Source organism: Chelonoidis abingdonii, chromosome 4, assembly GCF_003597395.2.
Source record: "Chelonoidis abingdonii isolate Lonesome George chromosome 4, CheloAbing_2.0, whole genome shotgun sequence".
Taxonomy (NCBI): Eukaryota; Metazoa; Chordata; order Testudines; family Testudinidae; genus Chelonoidis; species Chelonoidis abingdonii.
The window spans coordinates 145,884,553-145,908,756 of record NC_133772.1 but is presented as its reverse complement, the minus strand read 5'-3'; the positions used below and the strand labels follow the sequence as shown (position 1 = coordinate 145,908,756).

Here is a 24,204-nt window from a genome sequence, read left to right as displayed (position 1 = left end):
CTGTGTCGGGCCACCCAAACGTTGGCAATCTATCAGGAACCAAAGAGCCATGTTTGATTTGCATAAAACAAAGCAGATTGCAGCCTCCCCTGTTAAAACATGTTGCAAATAAAAATACCATTGTGTTCCCGGTATACCACTGTCTTGCCATTGTTCAAGAGCTTGCGTGGACTGGACTGCATGTCTGAGAAATTGGTCCTGATTTCCTTGATGATCACTTTTGTCCTTCTGACTTTAGAAAGGTTTGAACCTAGTGTAAAATCACCTGTGGCAGTTCTATAGGCTGACGCATTTGGGGAGATATGAGGCTTAGCAGACAAGCGTTTTAAAATTTATCCTATGTAAATATTCCGTATTGAACACTAGCGTTCAGTGTTGGAAGCTACAGAGTTTTGTAAAGCTTCCACTTGCTTCTTCCCTCTTCATCACAGGCTTTAAAAGAACCCCCGGGAAATGCTGTGGAACCTTTGGGAAACCAGGGCCAGGATCATGATGCTAGAGGGGAAACAGAGGCTGCTTTGTCAGCTTCTCCAAGAAAAACTCTTCCCAGAGTATGTGCTGCTGGCCCATTTTGATTAACAGAAGTCTTGTGCTCTGAATGCTATGTAGAAAGTAGACAAACTGGCCTCCAGTGGATATAAGTGTTCCCAGCTAGATACACCTCTACCCTGATATAAGGCTGTCCTTGGGAGCCAAAAAAATCTTACCACGTTATAGGTGACAGCACGTTATATTGAACTTGCTTTGATCCGCCGGAGTGCGGAGCCCCGCCCTCGGAGCGCTGCTTTACCGTGTTATATCCGAATTTATGTTATACAGGTGGCGTTATATTGGGGTAGAAGTGTACCAGCAGAGAATGTGAATTGCAGCTCTGGGACTGATATAAAGCTGTTTGGCTTCAGTACTGTGTATTGTATTATAACTGGTCTCCGTAGCTGGGGAGGGCTGGGATGCAGCAAATCCTGTCCCAAAGGATGGAGATGGGGGGAGTGGCACCTCATCTGCATAGTTCCAGCCCTGCAGAAATCCTCTGTGCTGTGGGGAGGGGACGGAAGGGCAGTACTGGGGGTGGGCCACAGAATCGGCATAGTCTTTGCCCTCTTTCAAAAAAAATCCCACAGGGCACTTCTGCTTACACAGCTTTCTTTCCACAGTTTGGAACCCTCCTTTAAGGGGTAGTTCTAGGTCCTGGGGAGCCTCTGTTTGTGTGGGATGGGAGAGCTGGAAGATGAGGTGTGTCAGAGATCCCCTGTGTTGGGTGTCCTTGAACCTCAGTCGACTATTTGGAATCCATGAATTTAGGAATTGGACAAGCAGATTGCCACAGCAAAGGAGAAGACCAAGCAACACCCTGCCCTGGCCTGCTAGAAAGAACTTCAAGGAAACATTGAGTAGATGCTTGCATGTCCCTGTGCAGAGCTAACTCGCTGGGGAATCAGTCTGGCTCTGTGAAATTGTACAGCAGTAGCATCCAACAGCGAATATCTTTACAACTGACTTTCAGAAGAAGAGCTCTGTGTAGCTCGAAAGCTTGTCTCTTTCACCAACAGAAGTTGGTCCAGTAAAAGATATCACCTCAATCACTTTGTCCTTCCAGATGTTGAGTCTTTTATCTTGACATGAGCAGTTCACTTTCAGGTGTGCAGATTTGACTGTGAACTCTGGGAAGGGGCCTTGTAGTCTCATATCTATAAAATGTCACCATGTGGTTTCTTTGACCTCTAGCTGTTGAACTTTTTTGTCCTCTGATATTTTAGCAGTGAAGAAAATCTGTTGTATGTTTAGGAAGATGCAGTGTGTGTGTGTGTGTGTGCGCGTGTGTGGTGGGATGTATAGTGGAGAGGTGGGTTAAAGGATGACTGGGAAGAACAGACAAAGGATCCTCTAACTGACCACTTCTTGGCACACAAGAGGGGAAAAATTTTAAAGCTGGTCAAATAGTCACCGTTTCCTCTTCATTTATATTATCTTGCAGACTTAGCTTCACAATAGAGAATAAAATCTGCTTTTCTGGCTTGCCTGTGTATCAGACCCAGATTAGGATGTTTTGTTTTGAGTACATAATTTATCAATTGTTTGATTTTGTTCTCAGGGATGAAGCTTTGTTGCTGGTATGATTTGTAGTCCTTGGCATCCTTAGAAGAAAATGTAATTCAGAATGCAAAATGCAAATAATGTAATCAAGTTACACTTCAGGATGGGAGGATGAATTATTCTGTAGCTCAGGCAGCAAGATGGCAGATTACTAACAGTTGCTGTAGAAACAGGATTTAACAACCATGACATGGTTCAGGCTTTGAACACAAGAAGGAAACTTGTCACTTAACACACACATGTAGCAAAACTTCAAAACTGCTAGTCATCAGTAACAGTGGTTGTAGAATTAGTGTTGACTTTAGTTGCTTTTGTTTTGACTTTCCTTTCAATTTTTCTCCTGTTGTTTGTTTTATATTTTTTTAATAGTATTAAAGCTTTTGATTATATTCTGTCCAACATTCTTGTTGTGCAGCCACATTGAAGTGCATGGAGCTGCGCAAGAGCAACCAAGGGTGAAATATGGCCCTCTGGTTATAATACTGCTTAACTGAGATTTCTTTCTGGTTTATTAAAAAATTAAACATTTCTGATTTCTTGCTTTGAGATAAACTGGGAAGTTCTTTCAGACCAGATGTTACATCCCTCTTCATGTAATGTCCTCTGCATTCTAAATCACTGAAGTAAACATCCACCACTCTTGCAGAGAAAGTGAAAGCCACCATTTTGGTGTGCTACACCTAAAATTGAGTTCCTCTGCTGAGTAGGTGAATGAGTTCTGTCTCCAGACAAGTGAACCTCCCTGCCAACCTCACTTAATGCACAGTGAATTAAAAAAATCCCAAAACATATTGGATTCTGGACCGTTTATTTATGGGGAAGGGTAAGAAGTGGTGATTAACCTTTGCCAAATAGAGAGGAGAGACTAATTAGAGAAATAGAAATTTAAGATGTTTAAGTGGAGGACGGGGATTAAGTTGTATTTCAAGTTTAATTTGACTGGACACTAACCTAGTGATACTGCAGTATTGCTGGCCAACCATTTGAACAAAGCAAGAAACTGGGGAAAAAAATAAAAATGGAAAACTCTGTCCTCTCTCTAAAAAGTGGTGAATTTCTTCAATGTAAGTTAACCAGTGTGTGGCATGATACTTGCTCATAATGGTTGACGCTGAAGTGTAACTCGTGTTATAAACTGGGCTATTAGTATTCAGTTTCAGCTCCTGTGTCATTATTTATAGCATGCTGGCAAGATTAAATGTTCTACCTAATTCCATCTCGTATTTCATGTGCCACACTTCACAGTATGTAATCACTTAAGTGCAGAACAGATCAGAGCCTCAGCTTGCTCTGAAATGCAGGAAATCTAATTTAATCTAAATATGAAAAGCAAAAGGAAACGTAACTTCTTGCTGGAAAACATGTTTCTCTCCCACCCCTCACTGCTTCCAGTCTGACTGAGAACTGTACTTCCAGTTTAGGACAATTTCCAACAGCTGTATGGGGGACTAAATGAGTTGGTGGGTTTAAATATATCTCCAGTTATTATAACTATCTCCTAGAACTGGAAGGGACCTTGAAAGGTCCTTGAGTCCAGCCCCTGCCTTCACTAGGAGAACCAATTTTTGTCCCAGATCCCTAAGTGGCCCCCTTAAGGATTGAATTTATAACCCTGGATTTAGCAGTCCAAAGCTGAAACCACTGAGCTATCCCTTCCCCCAAGTTCCACACCTCAGCTGCCCCTTCTGCACCCACAAAGCCAGGACTTTGTGAGCACATGGTCCCTCCCTTCCTTTCCCAGAAGCACCATGTGATCTGGAGCCTTCTATGAAATTTCCCAGGTTACATGTCCCTTTAAGGAAGCCCCAGCACCCTCAAGGAAGTAGAGACTGCCTGTGTTCTACCTGCTCTTTGGGTAGATAGTGCTATTGATCCAGTCTGAGTTCATAAGCCCTAAAATTACCCTTTGGGAAACAAAGAAATCTAGCATTTTCCAGCTTGATCATTTTATCTCTTTGCTGCTTGCAGTATGGCTGAACTTCTATTTTGATGTGGGCAAGCCCTCGTCTCAGTGGGAGTTCAGTCTCTTTTGTTTCAGTGAAATGCTCTGCGCATAACTTTATCTCCCCCCTCCCAGACAGTACAAAGCCCAATGGGAAAACAATAGTAGGAGATGTGGCTTACAGTGCAGCGAAGGAAAGAGCTTCGTACATCACCCCTGTCCCTGGTGGTGTGGGACCTATGACCGTGGCCATGCTAATGCAGGTATGTGAACCGCAGATGGAATGTGTCCTGCCTGTCCTTTTTGTGCATTTGTATGACTAGCCAATTAACACACAGTAAATAACAGTGGACATTTCTGGGGGTGGGTGAGTGCCTGGGAGGAGTTAGGCTGCTGATCAAACATCCCACAGAAATGCCCTACACGGCTTTGTGTGTGTGCTTCTTGTGTGTGTTTGAGATTTTGTTCGCTGTCTCTTTGCTTGTGACTTCACTGACATCAGTCATCATCATGACTTCACTGACATCATGGGGTTTGTCCTAAGAGTTGAGTGCCATTTCCAGTGTCACTAGCCTGGTGCCTTGCATGCCCTCTTCCTGATGCTGTGAAAAGCAATCCAGGTTTGCAATGGGCTTAATTCGCTAGAATCCTGGCAGAGGAAAGTCGTTGTCCCCCCCGCCTCCAGAGGAGAGTTTCAACAGTGCAAGGGGACTGCAGCTCTAGCTTGTTGGGAGATGGTTCATGACTCCCAGGAACAGGACTGGATTTAGAGACAGGTCACTGCCTGGGGTGCCAGACTTGGGGTCACGCCAGGCTTGGGAAGCTGTTTTTGTTAGAAACAAAAGGGAAAATAGAATGTTTGAAGTAAAATGTTTCAGGTATTCTGTATGTGGATTCCATTTTCACTAACCTCCTAGAATGATCCAGACCTTTGTAGAATCTGGTGGAACCTTCCAGACTTTCCGAGAACTACGCTTTCCTTGAACCTCCTGGAATGTTGTCAGCCATGCCCTCGTGGGTATAGAAGGGGCGGGGAGTCACCAGTCAGTCAGTGAGATAAGAATGAAGTGAGAGCCCCAGCTGCGATATTGTGTAATTGTGAAAGGGTACTTGTATTGTAAGACTTGAAGAGTGTAAGCAGCGACTAGTAAAGAGCATACACCTCTACCCCGATATAACACGAATTCGGATATAACGCGATAAAGCAGTGCTCCAGGGGAGCAGGCCTGTGCGCTCCGGCATATCAAAGCAAGTTCAATATAACGCAGTTTCACCTATAACGTAGTAAGATTTTTTTGGATCCCGAGGACAGTATTATATTGGGGTAGAGGTATATTTAATGAGAAGCTATGCTTCAGTTCATGAGGGTAAAGGCAAGAAAGACGACCTTTTGAACTAAAGAGCTAGGGTTAATGTTCTAAGACTGTCACCTGCTGTAACACTATTTAATACTGGTCCACCCGATCGTGGTGCCCACTTCAATTTCTTCATGTTGGTACGTTTCCGTTATTCTTAAAATTAAAAGTTCCTATAAGCTTAGAGGAAATGAATATTTTTATTTGCTTATATATGGCATGACTAAATACAGATTTACAGATCCTTGTGTGCAGATTTATCGTCTCATATGACAGGGATAAATCATGCATGCACATCGTGCATCAAAGTCATGAAATGGGCTACAAATGCAATAAAAAATAAGGTATTCAAAAGTTTAACAGATGGAGGAAGGGGTGCTGAAGATGCTACTTGCCTGGGGTGCCATTTGGCCTGTGGCCGGCCCTGCTCAGGAACCCAGAGTGCCTGGACAGTGGGCTGAAGAGGCTTCGCTGGGGGGGCGCTCTTAGGGAGCGCTAGCTGTCATTTTAAAACAAGCCATGAGGTGGCACAAGAAAGATAGCAGTAGCATAGCACCTGCCTTCAGAGGCTGCTCAAGACAATCAGCCATCCTAGGCAAAACTTTAAGGGGCTGCCCCCTCCTACTGCCTAGAACAGAGATTCTCAGCTGTGGGGGGCAATGGGGGCATAGGACTTTCTAGGGGGTGCAGCAAGCCTTCTGACGGTTTGGTGGTTATGATGGCAGGGGACAAGTGCCAGGTCTCAATGACACTTAAATATGGCCTGGCCGCCCCTCTGCCAAGAGAGAAGTGTGTGGCTGGGTCAAATGTGAGTGACATTGCAACCAGGCGCACAGGATCATTGCGCTGCTCAGGTTTGACCCTGCCACCCGAGGCAGGTGCCTAGTTTGCCTGCAGCTACAGTGGCCCCTGCCTACCTTTGGGGGAGGGAGGAGGAAATGGAGGTGAATGGGGAGGAAATAAGTCCAGTGTAAGCATTTCAAAAAGTCTCATTGAAAAATGGAAATAAATGGCTTTAATCAGAGTTAGCATTGGTCGCTGTCTGAGATAGAAAGGAGGGAGCTGGGCAGTCCTTTCTGGACCTGTGCTTATTAACCAACGTGTTGCAACATTTGTAAACTGAGCCTTTTTATGCACGTTTAGAGCACAGTTGAGAGCGCGCAACGTTTTCTAGAGCGGTTCCAATCTGGGAAATGGAGCATCCAGTACAACCAGCTCAGCTTACGGACTCCTGTGCCAAGGTAACACTTCACGTAAACGGCCACTAGCTATCTAGTAACGTCGTGTTTCTGTTCTTTGTTTTCTTTTGGGCTGTGTATGGGAATTCCCATGGCAGGTTTGGAGGTAGGAGGGTGACTACTTGAGTTCATTCTCATTTTTAAAATTCCCAGCATTTTGCAGAGGAAAGCATTCCAGTCCAATCCTGCAGAGTGACACGTGCGATCAGGCTCCTTTGCCTGTCTGAGCCCTGTCGGTGGCATCAGGGCTCCAGACGGACACACATCATGCTCCAGGACAGAGGCCTCGTTGTGTACAATGATGCAATTTATGATGCTGGGCCAATATGCGGTGGCAACATCATAGTTTTTAACATATGGATAATTGTATGATAATGGCAAGCTGCTTTTAAGGGCAGTGATGCTGCCACAGATGTTGTGGCAGCACCTATGTAGCCATTTACACATGGAGACCCCAGTTCAGCAAAGTATTATGTATGGCCATACGTCACACTGATGGACTTCAGTGGGACTTAAGCATGTGCTTAAATATTTTCCTGAATCAGGGCCTCAAAGCTCTGTACAAACGCTAATCTCCCCAGCCCTCCTGCAAGTCAGAGACTGCTAGGGCCAGTTAAATGCATAATGGCTGAAGCAGCAAGTAACAAAATGCCTTCCTTTGCCTTGGGAGAGTTGAAGTCTGAGAACAAGAGCACCTTGAGATAAGAGTTGTTGAGTTACAGCTCCTGCTAATAACAAACACTTGAAAGTGTTTGAAATGTCCCAGGAAAGACTAAAAAATTCCCACGTAACAGGCATCAGTAGCAAAACTGACTTGGGAGATGCCCTTACCCATACTATAATGGGCTGAGAGGACCTCTTTGGGCAGATTGACTTCTTTAGCTGTAAAGCTTAGAGATTTCAGTTTTTAAATCCTGCGTTGGGTGCCTGTGGGCTATACCTGTCAGGAAGAAGGCAGTTTCATGCTTCAGCAAATTAGATTCACCTCCCTCTTTTCTTAAAGTGACATTGAGGTATCTCGATCTTGCGTACCCAAGCGCATTGGTCAGCTCGCTAGAGAAGTTGGCTTGCTCTCCGAAGAGGTGGAGCTCTACGGTCAGACCAAAGCCAAAGTCCTGCTGTCAACTCTCAAACGCCTGAAGGACCAGCCAGACGGCAAATATGTTGTCGTAACAGGGTAGGTTGTTCCTTCCTTAAAGGTGATATTCGGATGTAGAATTTCTGAGGGAGGGTTTTGGAGCCTTGTTGCTTTGCCCTACAGTTTTAAGAATGTTGGAGGCAACTTGGAGCAATTCATAGGAATTGGATCGGACCCAGAGTCCATCTAGTTCAGTATCCTGTCTGACGGTGGCTGGCACTAGAGGCTTCAAAGGATGGTGTAAAACTGCTGCAGTAGGATAAACTGGCTCCACACTTGGGGCTTGTCTGCATCGTGCATTTGCCCACACCAGATGGGTGTAAATTTTAGTGTGTGACATGTTAGTATGAATTAAATGGACTGTGTGCATCCTGCTGGTGAGCAGTAGAAGTTCCCTAATGCATGCTAACATAGTACTGTTTGAAATGGGACTGTGTCAGTACACACTAAGGTACAATAACTCCTCACTTAAAGTTGTCTCGGTTAACTTTGTTAAAGTTGTTTCGATGTTAAGTTGCTGATCAATTAGGGAACATGCTCGTTTAAAGCTGTGCAATGCTCCCTTCTAACATCGTTTGGCAGCCGCCTGTTTTGTCCACTGCTTGCAGGAAGAGCAGCCTGTTGCAGCTAGCTGGTGGGTGGTTGGAACTGGGGTAGACCAGCAGCCCCCCATCAGCTTCCCCTATCAGCTCCCCGCTCCCCTAAGTTCCCTGTGCAGCAGCTGTCCCTCCCTACACTGCCATGTGCTGCTCCTGCCCTCTGCCTTGGAGCTGCTCCCAGAGACTCCTGCTTGCTGTGCAGGGGAGGGGGGAAGGGGGCTAATGTCAGGGTGTCTCCCCCTGCTCCTGCAACCCACTTACCCCTTCTTCCACAGAGCGGGGGAGGGGGGAGACAGCTTCTAGGCAGTAGCTGCCCTCTCAACAAGCTTATTTAATTAACAAGGCAGTATACTTCAGCCTGGGGTCAGCTACTTAAAGGGGAAATGCTCATTTTTTCTCTTACACACAGGGTTTGTGTCCCTGTCTGCCCTCTCTCCTTTCCTGTTGCCTTGTAGAGTGTTGTGAGAGTTAACCCTTGAGGTCTCAGGGTATGGCTACATTAGAAATTTCAAAGCGCTGCCCCGGCAGCACTGCAGGAGCGCTGCCACGGCAGCGCTTTGAAGTGTGAGTGTAGTCAGAGCCTCAGCGCTGGGAGAGAGGTCTCCCAGCGCTGCTTGTAAACCACATCCTCTATGGGTGTAGCGTGCAGCGCTGCCGCCCTGTTTTTTCACACCCCTGAGCGCGAAAGTTGCAGCGCTGTAAAGTGCCAGTGTAGCCAAGCCCTATGTCAATTGTTAGTTCATTTAGCAGTAAGGCATTACCTGGGAAATATCCCATCGTCTGACTCCTCCACCTCAGCCAAGCTTACAATCATCATCACTGTGTACCAGTATTAAATTGTTTGTTTAAAACTTATACTGTGTGTGTGTGTGTGTAATGTGTGGGTGTGTGTGTAAATATAATATATATATATATAAATATATAAAAATTAAAAAAAAATTCCCCTCTCACCCTAATGGGTGGTATGTGTCTTCCCTCAACCTCGGGTCTCTACCAGAGGCTGGGAGTTTGAGGTTCTGCGCAGTATCTTAGCTGTTCCTGCACTGCACTCTTTGGACAGAGAGCTCTGATGTTGTTCCTAGGGATGCTGTTGGAGCCATCACCCAGCTTAGGAGTCACAGCCCGAGTGCTCCTACCACCACTGGGACCATTTGGCCTTCACTTTCCACATCCTCTCTGTCCCTTTCAGGCCTTAGTACTTCCCAGCTTCTCAGTATTCCTTCTTCTGATTGTTGCTGTCACTTGTCACTGCTATATTTATAGCCACCGCTGAGCTTCTGGTCCTTGTCTGTTACCAACGATGTGTGTTGATTGGCCAGTACCCTGCTGTCCGTTGATCTGGAAGTCCCACAGATCCTGCCCGCTATTCTCCAAATCCTTCTGTGGAATCTCCTTCTGGTCTTGGAAGGTTCTAGCCTTCGCTGTGCAGCTGCTCCTGTACACAATGGCAAGCCACTTGGTTTTGTGCCGTTCAGTGTATGCGGTTCTAGCCTGCATTTACATCCGTACTGGTGTTGGAACTGTCTCTGAGGCCTCTCTGCACAAGTCTTGACCTTGGGTCCTCTCTAGTGTGGTAGCCCCTGCTCTCAATGGATCTGGTGGCCAGTACCTGTTGCCCGTGCTGCCTATGATCAGTGCCTAGTGGTGTCTTATTTAGTCCAGCCCCCTTTCCAGCCACTCGGTAGGATTTCCAATGTCAGCCACTCAGCTATCTGTCGATGGTACATCCCATGCAGAGGTCTTGTCTTCATGTCACTTCTTCTGCTTGTCTTCGCGCCCCATGTCCTGCCTGCGCCTTCAGGCATTCTCTCAGCAGCTCATCTTTGGGGCATCTTAACTGAGGTATCCTGGATTTCGGGTTTTCGTCAGGACATTGGCTTTGACGCTCACCAAGCCCCGCCTGCCTTCTTCCGGTGGTATAACAGTCTCTGGGGGTTGGGACTTGGGGTGGAAACTCCGTGCATGTGAGGAGCTTCCGGTCTTCAACATCGGCCCCTTCCATGTCCTCCTTTGGCCAGCTCACTATACCAGCAAGGGTATCTGATGACCCGCAGAGCGTAATCTATTTGATGACGTGGATACTTGTTCTCCTACTGAGCTGGCCTCTTCAGGACCTGTTTACTCCTTTGGTAATACTTGGATGTTGCTGTCTTCCTTGCCTCCGTCATCGTGGTTTCCATGTGACTGTGGGGACGCAAGGTACCTGTAGCTGGTTGTATGTCTGCTATGTGGCCGCTTGTTAGTTCACCCCATCAGTTTGAACACCTTCTCTCTTCACTACCATCCGGCCACAACTCCTCAGTCCGAATGACACCGATATCCTACTGTAGATCGCGTCAGGTGGATTAGCGAGTCGATGTCTCGTTCATTTCTGTAGCAATACAGCTTTGATGTCTCCATGTAGGAGGTGGCTGATGGTAGTTCATTTTCTCTTTCCCTCCTTTTTCCCTTTTTTTTTTCTCCTGAACCGTGTACCCGTAGTCCAGTCCTTGTGATATCTGGCTGAGGGGGTTAAGCCTATGCAGAACAGCAGCGGGACAGTGCATCACCTTGGTAATATCCACACTTGATGGCCCTTGTTCAAAGCTGCTTGAGTTGATATCCAAGTGGTTGTCTTCCATTCCCATTGAGTTCCTTGAGGGAAGGGTCTCTAGTGTCCTGTTGACTTTGTATAGCGCCAGACATTCACAGATCCACGTGTGCGGCATTGAGTCTTAAGGCTTCCTGTAGTCAATCCAGGCTCGTGCTTAGATTGGTCTGTCTAGACCTTGTGTTTGGCGCGACTGCTCTATCTATGGGCAACTGGTTGTTTGAAGCCTCTGGTGTTGGCCAATGCCCTTCTGAAGCTGTGGCTCATGTGTCTGTAGCTTGGGGCTATGTGCCTGATAGGACTTTAGCATGTTGTGGGAGCGGTTATTTGGCCGTAGTTGGACGGTTCTGTATCCCTTGCAGGGTATTTCATGGATCAGCACTGTCCTTCCTTTGTGTTAGCCAGGTTTGGGTGGGAGCCCTGCTGCATAGCAGCTGGTTATGGCTGTGTGTAGGCGTCATATCACCTGCGTTAGTTTTCTTTCGCCAGTAGGTGTGGATCATGTTCTGTCCAGGTGCTTCCGCCTTTCTGTTCTTGAACCCGCTGCTGATGTCTTCTACTAGTGTGGTGCTGGTTTCTGTTTGGGAGATTGCTGTGCTCTGTTCTCAGGTCACTGCAGCCACTTGCATTGTGTTTATGAGTCTTCCTTTCTCCCATTGTCTTCCAGTGACTGTTCAGTTTGTGGCTGGTGGCTCTGCTGTTAATTGTGGTGTTGCACTGTAGTTGGAGTACACCTGGGAATGGTTCTTGGAAACAGGGCATTTCCTTTTTTGGCTTCTGCATCCCCCCCCCTCCCTCAGTTGTGATCTCCTTTCAGCCTGGGTAGAGCATGCTGTGAGCTTTTGTTTAGCAGTTCTCAGGGCTTCAGATGGGGTCAGGCCCTTGATTTTCAGTGCCAGAGTCTATATTCTATCTCTACACCTTTCATGTAGTTCACCAGCTGACTAACTTCTCTCCGAGTCGTCTTAGATCTTATCCTCCAACCTCATTTTTCCCGGGTGGGATTACTGTTGTTCTCTTGATCGTTAAGCTCAGATCTCCAGGTTACAGTAGGTCTGTAGCGTACTACAGTTTCTTGGTTGAGTTATGGTTGGTAGTAGGGATTGTTCATGAGGGCTCTACTGGCATTTTCTAACATCTATCTGATTGTGTTACTTCTCATACTGAGCCTTGGTTAATCGGTCTCGAGGATTGCATTGTAGCTAGTTTCTCCATGATCTTATGCTCTATCAGCTGCTGTGCTCTCCAAGGAGGGGGTGGCAGTGAGTTTCAGGCTTCAGGTGTGGGCTGCACATCACTTGTTTTCCAGTTCTGAGTCTGGGATGTAATGTAGAGTTGGTCTATCTGAGCTTGAGAGCAGCTTCCTCCTTTCTTGTTTGAAGCGTTGATTGGGATTACTAGGCTGTTTCTCAGTAAGTGTGGATGTAGGTCTTTTGTCCATCCATAGTCCCCTCATACGTTTCATATATCCCCTCTCATTAGGTCTACTGTTGTAGTAGCATTCCATCAATTCCAGGTTCTTTTGTCTCGTCCATGAATGGTTTGTTGCAGTAGCCCACTTATCGTCAAATTGTCCTGGTTCCTCAACATCTGGCGCGGACCTTGTTAATCCGGGTGACGTCCGAGCCGGCATGACTCTCCTAGTTTGTGTCATTCTCATATTTGAGGTAGGCAGGTGAAGCGTTAGGGGGCCTTTTGCCCAAGGACCCCTGCTGGAAAGTTGGGTACCAACCGGGATTTGAACCCCGGTCTCCCGTATCAAAGGGCGGTCTCCCGTATCAAAGGGCGGCACTCTTAACCACTACGATAGATATATATAGATATAGTCTGGTGAAAAAAATTCCCTGGAACCTACCCCCCTCATTTACATGCATTCTTGTGGGGAAATTGGATTTGCTTAACATCATTTTGCTTAAAGTCGCATTTTTCAGGAACATAACTACAACATTGAGGAGTTCCTGTATTTCTAGTATTTACCAGCAGGGTGCACACAGGCCAGTTAGTTCACGACACACTTGTGTCAATGAAAATTTACACCCCTCTAGTCTGCACCTGTGTAGACAAGCTCTAGGACTCATCCTGAACTCTGACTATAAGAGGCTGTCTTGAGCCCTGAAGCATGAGGCCTTATATCCCTTCCAAAATATGTTTTAGCGTTTACTCTGGATATTCTTTGTTATCCATTAAACATCCAGTCCCATTTTGAATCTTACTAAGTTCTTGGTCTCAAGTATTCTATTGCATATCCTGTGTTGTGTATTGCAGCATAACACCTACGCCCCTGGGAGAAGGGAAAAGCACCACTACGATAGGCCTGGCTCAGGCCTTAGGAGCACATCTCAAGCTGAATGTGTTTGCCTGTGTCCGACAGCCTTCTCAGGGACCAACTTTTGGCATAAAAGGTATGACTTGGCAGCGTCATATTGATCGCTGTTCATGCTGGATGGAAGAGTGGCAGGAAAGACACATTCAGCCGATGAGTGTTCTAGAAATTTCAATTCTTGATAAGAGTGTTTTCTGTTTCTGTGTAGAGGTGTGTAATCCCCACTGAGGTCATTTAAGGTTACACATACATGTGGGGAGAGAATCTAATTTCTTTAGAAAGAAAGCAAGTTTTGGATGCACTCACACTAAATGCTGTGCTGGATTTCAATCATACTTGTTCAATAATAAAGACATTTGAAAAATGGCTAAGCAAATGTGCTCAAAGCTAAGGAGGCATTAGTCAGCATAGTTTCATTACTTCCTTCTGTGCCTTTTCATAGGTGGAGCTGCAGGTGGTGGATATTCGCAGGTTATCCCCATGGAGGAGGTAATTTTGACACAAGACCTTATTGAGTGTGTAATGTTCAACCCTGGTGAGAGCTGCTGTAGTCAGTTAACTTCTTGGAAATCTTCTTATTTGTAATGAGATCGAAGTCTGAGAATGGATATTGACCTTCTTTCAGCAAAGCTATTTTAAGGACAGAGGGAGTTAATCTTCCATTGTTTTAAATGGAAGGCTGCGTGGATCGGGTATAGTACTAGGAATCAGGAGAACTCAGTTGCCTTGCTGTTTCTGCTACTGATTCACTGCATGACCATAAGCAAATCATTTTATTTCTATATGCTTCAATTTCCCATCTGTGGCATGGGGGTAACAATGGCCCTCCTTTGCAAAGCACTTTTAGATCTAAGGGGGAAGAGCGTTGAGTAGCACTGTCAATGACTGTTTACAGTCTCAGGAACAGACTATTTCTGTGTGCTACTTCTACATAATTATGTCTGATTATTAATATACAGTGGGTAAGGGAAACTTGGAAAGCAAAGGTAATATGATTTGTTTGTTTATTGGCAGGGGGGCAGGGAGAGGCTGCATCCATACACATAACATAACATCGCAGGGCATGGAATTAGAAGACAATGTCTCCTGTGTTACTGCACTGTAGAATATGCTATTTGCTCTTTGAGCTAGAAATAGAGTGACACATTGGAAGGCATTCAAGGAAGATCAGCAGAATTGATAAGGGGACTATAGGGAAAGATTCATGTCTCCAGTCTACAAAAGATGTAAATGTGAAAACAGGCAAAGATTTAATTAGCATAGCGCCCAGGGGTATGTTAGTGAATTCAAGGAAGGAAAAATAATCTCCCAATGGAAGCTGTGGAAGCCCAGTCACTTGGGACATTTAACTAGACTGGCCAAAACATATACAATAATAAGGGACAATCCTGCTGTGACTGGAAAACAGACTAGATAGGTAAGATCTGTCTCTGACCTCTGTGGTATTAAGATCAGTTCTAATCTTGTGGGGGGGGGGGGTTTAATCAAAACATGATTTTATTTTAAAAAATTTGCAAGTCCGTGGAGCTATTCATCACAGTACAGGCTCTGAGATATTGGTGGATACCTTTCGCAAGCAATCTCCAGCCGAGGAAGAATTTAGCCAGTAGAGAACATTAAAACAAGAGGTGCAAAATAAGGCAATAAGCAATGGCACATATTTGTGTATTAGAATAAGATTGGCTCTCTGGTGATTAGTACATGGCTATCCAGTGTCAGTTACTCTGTTTTTCAGCTGCCTGTCCATTTTAAGGCCTTAATAATTGAGGTTTCCGGAGTCTATGGGATTAAGATTTTATGACTCTTGCTGTTATCTCTTCTGACTTTTCTAACACCATCTCCCTTCTTCATTTCACTCCTGCTATGCATAATTTCCCTAACTGCATCCCCTTCTCCCCCCCCCCCATTTTTATATGCTAAGCCCAAAAGAAACAGCTATAAATCCTAACCTCTAATCCCACTGTGCTGCACAAATCAGATCATGGGTCTGAAAGGAAGGTAACAGCAAAGCAGTATAGCCATGTTTTTCCATCGTCTGCGTGATCCTGGCAGAGCTGGGGGAACTGACTTTTCTGTGAGAAATTCATTTTGAACACTTCGTCCAGGAAGTTTGTAAAATGACATAAATGTGGGGGTGGCATGTTTCTGTTTTAGACAAATTCCATCTTCTGTTCCACACATTGCACAGAACAATTTCCCCCCACCGCTCCCCCGGTAACATTGCTATTAATATTTCACTTTCCATCTGGCTATAACAAACTACCAAAAAAAAAAAAGTAAAAGAAGAGTGAAATAACTGATGTCCATTTTTTCCTATAGTTTAACCTCCACCTGACAGGTGACATCCACGCCATCACAGCAGCCAATAACCTAGTAGCTGCAGCTATCGATGCTCGTATGTTCCACGAGCAAACTCAGTCTGATCAGGTAAGAGATGACGTGGTTGATTCTGTTCTGTGTTGTGTTGAGCACAGTCTATTTTACCAAGATTTTTTGGACACCCTGCAGCTGCTAATTGTATCTCATTCTTCAAGGCTCTTTATACCCGCTTGGTGCCTTCCATCAGTGGTGTTAGGAAGTTCTCTGATATTCAGATCCGAAGACTGCAGGTGAGTTGATCAAGCCTGTTAGGTTTCTAGTGCTGTTCTGTATGCGTCGTCTTTACCCTATGAAAAGATAAATTACAAAAATCTTACATTGATCTGTGTGTTGGTATTTATTTATGCAGCATGCAAAAATTCATTACCCCACAATCCAGCTAAAGACATGTCACAGCCCTGTCCTTGAAGAGGTTTCAGTCTAACTTTATACACTATTCAGTGAATAAGTAAACTGCAAGTAAGTTAGGAAGAAACAAGGGCCCCTTATAAATAATCTACTGTTATTTCAGTGTCCTTGATGCAGCATAAGTCAGAAATAAATAGTCCTTGCCCCAAGGACCTCCTTCAAATACATAGTCATGACTGAAGATGAACGTTTCTTGCTGTGGTATTTATTAGGGCAGTGAACACAAAAACACAGCCTTCTGAACATGAGCGACTGGAAGTTGTATTTTAATACAAACTGAGCAAAAAAGGAGAGATGTGCTTTATTTTTACATTCTGTGTGTCAGTTTTTACATGGAAAAATACTCCATTGAATTACACTCATCTAGGCACACAGCTGTTCAATGATCATTTAAATGACTAGAACTTGGGATGCAAATGGCATCGTTTGTCTAATGCTCAGCAAAAAAACATGGGCCAGCGTGTGTTCCTGGTCACTAGTAATTCCATTTCACAGTAGGAACAAGATCATCTAGGTGGTAGGTTCAGGGGAAGTTATTGGAGTTGTCTGCTGGTTAATCAGTTGGCCTTCCTATTAATATAGCCTGAGGCACTCAGAATTGCACAACTACTTTTACGTTGTACATCCAGAACAGGTGTCCATTGGGAGGGCAAGAACAACAGTCTGATTGTGGGGACTCTACATCTTTGTATCATTAACTGGCTGTAATGTCTCCACCATGTGATAGTCGTGTTTGATTGCCAGTTTCAGTCTCTCCTCCTTTGCTGGGCTATGTCACATCAAGCACTCAGGCCTATTATATGGAGTGTTACTGACAGGCTCTGCAGGGAGCCCTTGCCAGTCCTCTGCTGCCACAGTGCTGCTGGCTATAATGTGGAGGTGTGAAGAGGATGCTAAAACTGACAAAAGGAGAGTCCTGCTGGTGCTCAGGAGAGCGACAGAGGAGAACTTGTCCCTCTTGCCTCTCTTCTGGGGACACATAGGGCTGTGCTGTATAAATAAAATGCTTGCTGTTCGTAAATCAGTTCCATCGCTTCACTCATTTCTAAGCTTATACTTGAATCGGACTCCATGAGATAATGCCTCTTTCAGTTAGGCATCTTGGCAAATTGCCCATCTTCAATAAGTTCCTGGTCTTCAGACAGCACTTTGTGGGATGTTAACTGTCTTATGACTGAATTGTTTAATGCCTCCTTTGTGCACTGTATCTAGCATGCTGAAGAACCAGTGTTTTAATACTTATGGCATTGTGCAGTGGCTGCAGGCCAAGTAATGAGAAAACCAGTGTAAACACATGAGACTTGTGGTTAGAACCTGCCACATAAGGTAAAGCTTTGCATGATTTCTTAGGGATGCTGATGGAGGGGGCTTCCCTCCTCTTTAAAATGTTGCTAGCTGTCTTGTACCTGTATTGACATTTGACACCCACTCTGGTGGGAGGGACTGTATTATATGCATTTCCCTCTGACGGAATTTGCAATTGCTTAATAGCACTCTGTGCTTCAGAAACAGATTCTCTACTGCTGCTTTATGCAGGGAAAAGTAGCTCTATAGAGGCACCCTCTCCCTCCTTTTATTACTGAAAATGGGAAAACCTGCTGCATGAAGACTCATCATTTTAATAAAGGTTCATTTCCTTCAACCTTTTGACTATTTATTTTTCCCGTTTCCACCCCATAGAAATTGGGTATTGAGAAAACTGACCCTGGGACATTGACGGAAGAAGAGAGAAAAAAATTTGTGAGATTGGATATTGATCCAGCCACCATAACATGGCAGAGAGGTACCAGAGCAATAAGACAGCTGAACTGACAGATATGACAAATGTGTGAAAAGAGGAGTTGTAAACCTACAGGAGCTGTGTTTACTGGCAAAACATGGGGATCTGACATTGTGCATACTCAGTAGGCTAGATTCACTCTTTGAGCTTTTATTTCAGTTTCAGTCCTAGAGCAGCTGACACAGATGGCTTGAATCTTGATGTGCTCCGGTGAGATTTAGTTAATTGCTACAAAGCTGTATTTCAGACTTCGCCAGTAGCTCAGTGAGAGAATACAATGGTTGGCAGCCCTGGTTAGCTGCCTAGTCTTCCCCACGCTGAGAAGAAGGGAAGTCCTTAAGAGCTCCGTCCTGGCACTTGGGAGCACCAGGTTCACTTCTGTGCCCTGACACCAACTTCCTGCGTGACCATGGGCAAGTTGCTTGGGGCCAGATTCCCAAAGGTGTCTTGCACATGGGTGTTGTGGGGATAAATGCATTAAAGACTGTGAAGTGCTCAGATACTATGCTGGTAAGTCCCTAGGGCAGATGTGGTACTGTTACTTCCTTACAGAACTCCAACAGGGCTTTCAGCTTCAGCCTTCGCATTACTGATGAGTGGGTCTGGTCCTCAGCTCACTCTGGTGACCAACACCAGCTGTGAAGCTGCCCCACTGCCTCTTATTTTTTCTGTCTCAATCCATTAATTCATTTCTTTGCTCTGTGTTTGCTGTGTGGTAGAATTTAATGTAGTCATTCTGTTAGCAGATTTTAAACCTTTTCATTGGCTGATTTCACTACTACCCTAGTTGGTTCAGTTACAGCTGCCAGCGAGAAATGATATCTGATTAATTAAAACAGTGATTTTTAATGTCAGGAAACAGCATTGTTTGGACCTTTACTCCCTCTAGAATAGCTTGGAACAGATGGCTTAACTCTCTGTATTTAATTATTTATTGCAAGAAATGTTTGAGTAACAGTAATTCAGCCTGAATAATTTTTCTGAAGTGAATGTTAAACTTCTTCTGTCTGTGGCATGCCCATGTCTGTGGCATCCCAACAAATAATGTTGTCTGTTGAGCATTTAAATTGTAGTTCGAACCACGGTGGATAAAAATCATGATTTAAATAACTATAAAATCTTTGTAAAAAAACAAAATTTAATTTAAAATTTTTCATTTTTTTAAAAAATCAGATTTTTTAAATTTTCGTGTTTCCAGTTCTTTATTTTCTTCCCATTTTATAACTTTACAATGCTGAAGTGTGTTTTTTGTACTTGTTTCTTTAATTAGGCCTTGTCAACACACACATGTTGTAATGGTTTTACTATGCTGGTCTAGCTGAACATGCTTATAGCAGTCTACTTTATTCCACTTCTTGTACAGGAAAAAACTATAATAATATAAGGTCCCTTTATACTGGTATTACTGGAGCCACGTTAGAGCTTGTACTGGTATAACCATCATGGTTAAAAAACAAAAATCTAGTTGAAATAGTTATACCAACAAAAATGTGTATGTAGATCAGGCCTTGGTGAAATAGTGTTTATGTAAAGTCTGAAATTCTACTACAGTTAGGAACTAAGAAGTTTTATTATCTATACTAAAAAGGCAAGTCCAGAAATTCATTAACATCCTACTGGGAGAACAGTACAAATTCAATCACAGAATTGACAAGCAAACATCCTGTGCTATATTTGCAACCTACCCTTTTTTCTGAAATATTGAACTTCCATAAGTCTAAGAAAGCTGAAATGCTTTGAATAAGTTAATTGTTTTTTTGTTGTTTTTTTTTTAAATCCGCTTATGTATATACCACAAGTTGACACCATCAATGTATTGAAAGGCTAAATTGACTTTTGATTTTTTTAAACACTAAAGCAATTTTGCTTTATGTTCCCAAACATTACACACCACTCAAAGTTTTTAATAAAAATACAAATTTAGACCCTGATGTTGTAAACACTTTATTCGCTTGTTTAACTTTAGGCCCACAAGTCATTTGAAGTCAATAGTGTGTGTGAGAGTAGAGTTGTGTGCTTGCTTGCTTGCTTGCTGATTTAATTTTCAGTGTTTTGGTTTTTTACCTATGGCAGTTCTGTGATCTGCAAATAAGGCACGCTACCAATAGTGACAGGGTTTTTAAAAAATGCATTTCTAAGTTATTTTCTTATAAACTTTATATTAAGATTGCATTACAGATTTTCGGTTTAGTTTTTACAAAGGCTTTACAAAATTTTAAATAAATTTTGAATCACTCACTGGCTCAGTCCCCCAAAATAATCATACTTAGCATTTACATAACAATACCTAGCTGTTCTGTAGCTCTTTTCATCCATACATCTCAAAGCGCTTTCCAAAGGAGGTCAGTATCCTTATCCCTGTTTTACAGATGGGGAAACTGAGGCACGAAGAAGTGAAATGACTTGCCCAAAGTCTCCCAGGAGGCAAGTGGCAGAACTGGGAATAGAATCCAGGTATCCTGAGTGCCAGTCTGCTGCTCTATTCAGTAGGCAACACTGCCCCTTTTATATAGCACTTTACATCTTCAAATCCCTGTGCAGATATTGCACCCTTCCTCTACCCTGTGAGTTCACTGGAAATAACCATTAGCCCAACTTCAGTGGCAGTATCTGACTGTCCTTATTTTGCAGGTAGGGGAAATTGAAACAGAAAGGCAAAACAGTGGAGCTAAGATCAGAATTCACAAATCCATGCCCATTCTATAGGAGATGTTTCTAAAACCAGTGTGATTAAAGATCCCAAGTTGTGTCCAAATTCATGTTTGCAGTCCAAACCCCTGTAGGCAGGAGTAGAGTCCTTTGGGATGTATTGTAGGAATTCACTTTGCAAATATAGCTGAGTAATCAGCAACAGACTGAGGTTCGTGCTTTAAAAATATGATCCCTTTGGTCTGTGCCAGCAGACTGGTTAGAATTTTACTAGCAAAAGCAAACCATAAAAGTTATTTATTGGACTGATTTATTTTGATTTCTTTGACTGAATCCAGAGGTTATCCTATAGCTCTCAGCAATGGGAAGTGAAATGTCTTCTCATATCTGGCTCCCAGCACTTAATGGCACTAACATAATTGGCAATATACTGTGAAGCATTTAAACTTACAAGCAGTTGGCTGGAAATAAGATGTCTGTAGGGAATTCTGAATGAATATTTCTCACACCCAGTTCTTACGAGATGCAGAAAAAAAGAACTGTTCGATACTAAAATTGTAGTGTCTGAGCATTTCTTTATGCAGTTCTTTGTGGGTTCTTATTTCTCTCTCTCATCCGTTAGTATTTTCCCAATCTCTTGTTGTTGCCTAATGGGGCTGAGACAGCCAGAGGGAGAATGTCATGCTACCTTTAGAGAGGAAGGATGGTCTTGTGCCTACGGGACTGGGCTGTGATTTTGATTGTGGATTTGATTCCTAGCTCTGCCACAAAGTCTTTGTGCAACCCTGGGCAAATCCCTTGAGCTTTCTCTGCTTCAGTTTCCCCCTGTAGAATGAGGTGGCAGTGTCTCCTAGTGGATAGAACACTGGGCCAGTAGTCAGGAGACCTGAATATATGTTCCTGGCTCTGCCACTAGCTTGCTGGGTGACCATGGACAAGTCACTTTACCTCTCTATGCCTCAGTTTCCCCGTGTGTAAAATGGGGGTTCTACTGACCTGCTTTGTAAATGTTTTGAGATGTAGGGATGAAAAGCACAATGTAAGAGCTAGATTTTATTATTTGATTATAATACTACTGTTCCCTTTGTCTTGTGTGCATAAATTGTAAGCTATGTAGGCAGGGGATTGTCTCTTACTATGTGTTTGCACAGCACCTAATTCAGTGGGCCCTTGATCTCGGTTGTGACCTGTAGGCGCTACCGTAATACAAATAAGATGTAGTAATAACTTGTAAAAGGGCTTTAAGATCTATGGGTTTAAGCTTTATGTGTATTTAGTAGTAGTGGTATTTTAGTTTAAAAAGCGTATCGTCCTTTTCATCACTACCGCATCTCCAGTGCCGATGTCAATGTCAATGTTCTGAGCGGTAGCATGGATATTTCAAAGTTTGAAATCACACATATTAACTTAATGTGGTGGTTTCTTTTTTACTCCCTGCAATCCCCCCCTGCAGTGATGGACACAAATGACAGGTTCCTGCGGAAGATCACTATCGGACAGTCTCCGACAGAGAGAGGCTTCACGCGAACGGTAACTGGTTCCTGCCTCTTGGGCCATTTAACCCTTTGAGAAGCCTACGGGAGAAAAACGGTCCATGAATAAAATTGTAATGTTCACCTCTCTGAGTGTTTCTTCCCCTAGGAATGAACAAACGTGCGTTGTGCCATCTCCCTGTTCAAATGAAGGCGAGGGGATGTGAAGCAGAGCCCCTAGCGGTGTTAAAATTCCCACCCCAAGCCCTGCCGCATTTGGTTTTAAAGTTGGGTCACCAAAAAAGTCCTTTCCTGTATGTTGGTTTCATGGTGGACTGGAATGATCAGTGTAGACCTAAAACCAAAACCATGCGGAACAAAATTTAGTGCAGCAATAACCATTTACACCTGTTCAAGCCACTTTGTTTCTTATAGAGACTACAAGAGTTTTTTTCACATGCTGCAGCATTGAGACCAATTACTTAGATTGCTCTTTAAAATACATTCTGGCATGAAACTTTATACTTGATTTCTCATGCTAAATTACTAACTAGCTTGTGTGCCTAGAGAAATACATTTTCATATGATATTAGTAGAATAATGTGGTGCCTGTGCATTTTTCTTTAAATTGCGGAAAAATCCTAATTAAACATTGTGAACTTTAAGCACTCTTAGCTGAGATACTATCGATGTTTCTTTTAAAATGACAAAAATATATTTCCAAGAATTCAGCGCAGCTAAAATTTCTACTTAGCAGCTCTGATGCTTTTTTGCTTGCCTTTGCCTTTTTTATCTTTTACAGGCCCAGTTTGACATCACGGTGGCAAGTGAAATTATGGCAGTCTTGGCACTCACTGATGGACTAGGGGATATGAGAAGACGATTGGGCAAAATGGTGGTAGCCTCTAGCAAGAATGGAGAGCCAGTGACTACAGATGATCTTGTAAGAGAGCCATATAATCACTACATCCCTAAATGTAAAACTCTCCCTGTTGCAAGTGAAAGTCCTCTGATGTAAAAGAATAAGATGGTTCCACATAGGAGGGATTGTAGGCTATCGAAAACTAGGATGAAATCCTGGTCTCATTCACTGCAATTTGAGTTTTGACTTCAATGAGGCTCAAATTTCATCCTGAGAACAGAGAGAGTCCTCTTTATTCTAGGGCATCTGGGAGTGTGAGCGTGTGTGTGAGTGATCGCTCTCCTGTATGTCAAGATAAGGCTTCAGCCCTAAGAATTAATGGGGAAATATGCAGTGGCAAAAAATGCTGTGATTAAGGTGAATCCTACAAAAATGTAGCCATTTGTGAGTGAGCACAGGGTCTCCAGAAAACAGCCTTGCAAAAAAAAAAAAAAAAAAAAAAGTCCACTATTTCCCACTAAAAAGAACACTCACTCTCCATTGCCTAACACTGTCTCTTTGACACCCACCGGAGCCTACATAGTCATTGCTGAATTTGGCACAATATCTTTCAAAAGCCTTTTTTGCCGAAGACAACAGTCAACACAACAGTGAGATGCTCGAATATGTTTGTATTTATTTTACCTTGTTTGGAGTGAGCCCTTTCAGAAAACTGGGCCCCCTTATGAAATGTACCGATAAAAAAAATCCACCCACTGGACCAATATCTCAAACTAGAAACTGTCACAAATATCTCAATACTAAGGCTTCTCCCACACCTCCTGCCCCACTTTAACTCTTGGTGGAATAGAACTTCGCAGGGTGACCAAACATTCAGCAAATCTGGGCTCTGCAGATAGCTTAATTGTCTAAGTTCCAAAACTAGGGGCCCTTTATTGAAAATGCCCTGGTTGAGGCTTTCAAAGCCCACTAGGGCATTTAGTCACACAGTTTCCATTGAAAGGAAAGGGAGCAGTGTGACAAATCCACTAATCAGCTTTTCAAATCTCAACTCCTGTCCCCAAGACCTTCCCAGTTAAACAGGCCTGGCTAGCTCAGAACCTCATTGAGGGAGACAGACATTCTTGTTACTCAGGCAGACAGTATTTTGTCAGGGAGGTGCTTTAATACTGGCTGAAGTTTGGGTAAAATCAGTCTTGAATTATAATTGTTCTTTACCTAATTGTTGCAGAGTAGGGGGATTTCATCAAATCTAACTCACTGCTTCTCTGGGCCATTTGAGTGTTTTCCCATACATTTGGCAGCCTCAGTCTCACAAGCTAATTTGGTACAGACACCCCCCGACCACCACCCATACCTCTCCATAGTCCTTACA

General features: G+C 43.7%; 1 protein-coding gene across 2 annotated transcripts in view; it reads left to right on the top strand.

Annotated features, from left to right (window-relative positions):
- Positions 1-24,204, top strand: part of MTHFD1 (methylenetetrahydrofolate dehydrogenase, cyclohydrolase and formyltetrahydrofolate synthetase 1) — a 78,217-nt gene that overhangs the window by 29,538 nt on the left and 24,475 nt on the right. For both annotated transcript variants that reach the window (XM_032774371.2, XM_032774372.2), the window contains 10 exons: positions 4,172-4,299; positions 6,535-6,632; positions 7,633-7,806; positions 13,222-13,358; positions 13,722-13,768; positions 15,599-15,706; positions 15,814-15,888; positions 17,747-17,849; positions 21,949-22,025; positions 22,770-22,910. In XM_032774371.2, the coding sequence (XP_032630262.1) occupies positions 4,172-4,299; positions 6,535-6,632; positions 7,633-7,806; positions 13,222-13,358; positions 13,722-13,768; positions 15,599-15,706; positions 15,814-15,888; positions 17,747-17,849; positions 21,949-22,025; positions 22,770-22,910 (1,088 nt within the window). The remainder of the gene's footprint in view (positions 1-4,171; positions 4,300-6,534; positions 6,633-7,632; positions 7,807-13,221; positions 13,359-13,721; positions 13,769-15,598; positions 15,707-15,813; positions 15,889-17,746; positions 17,850-21,948; positions 22,026-22,769; positions 22,911-24,204) is intronic.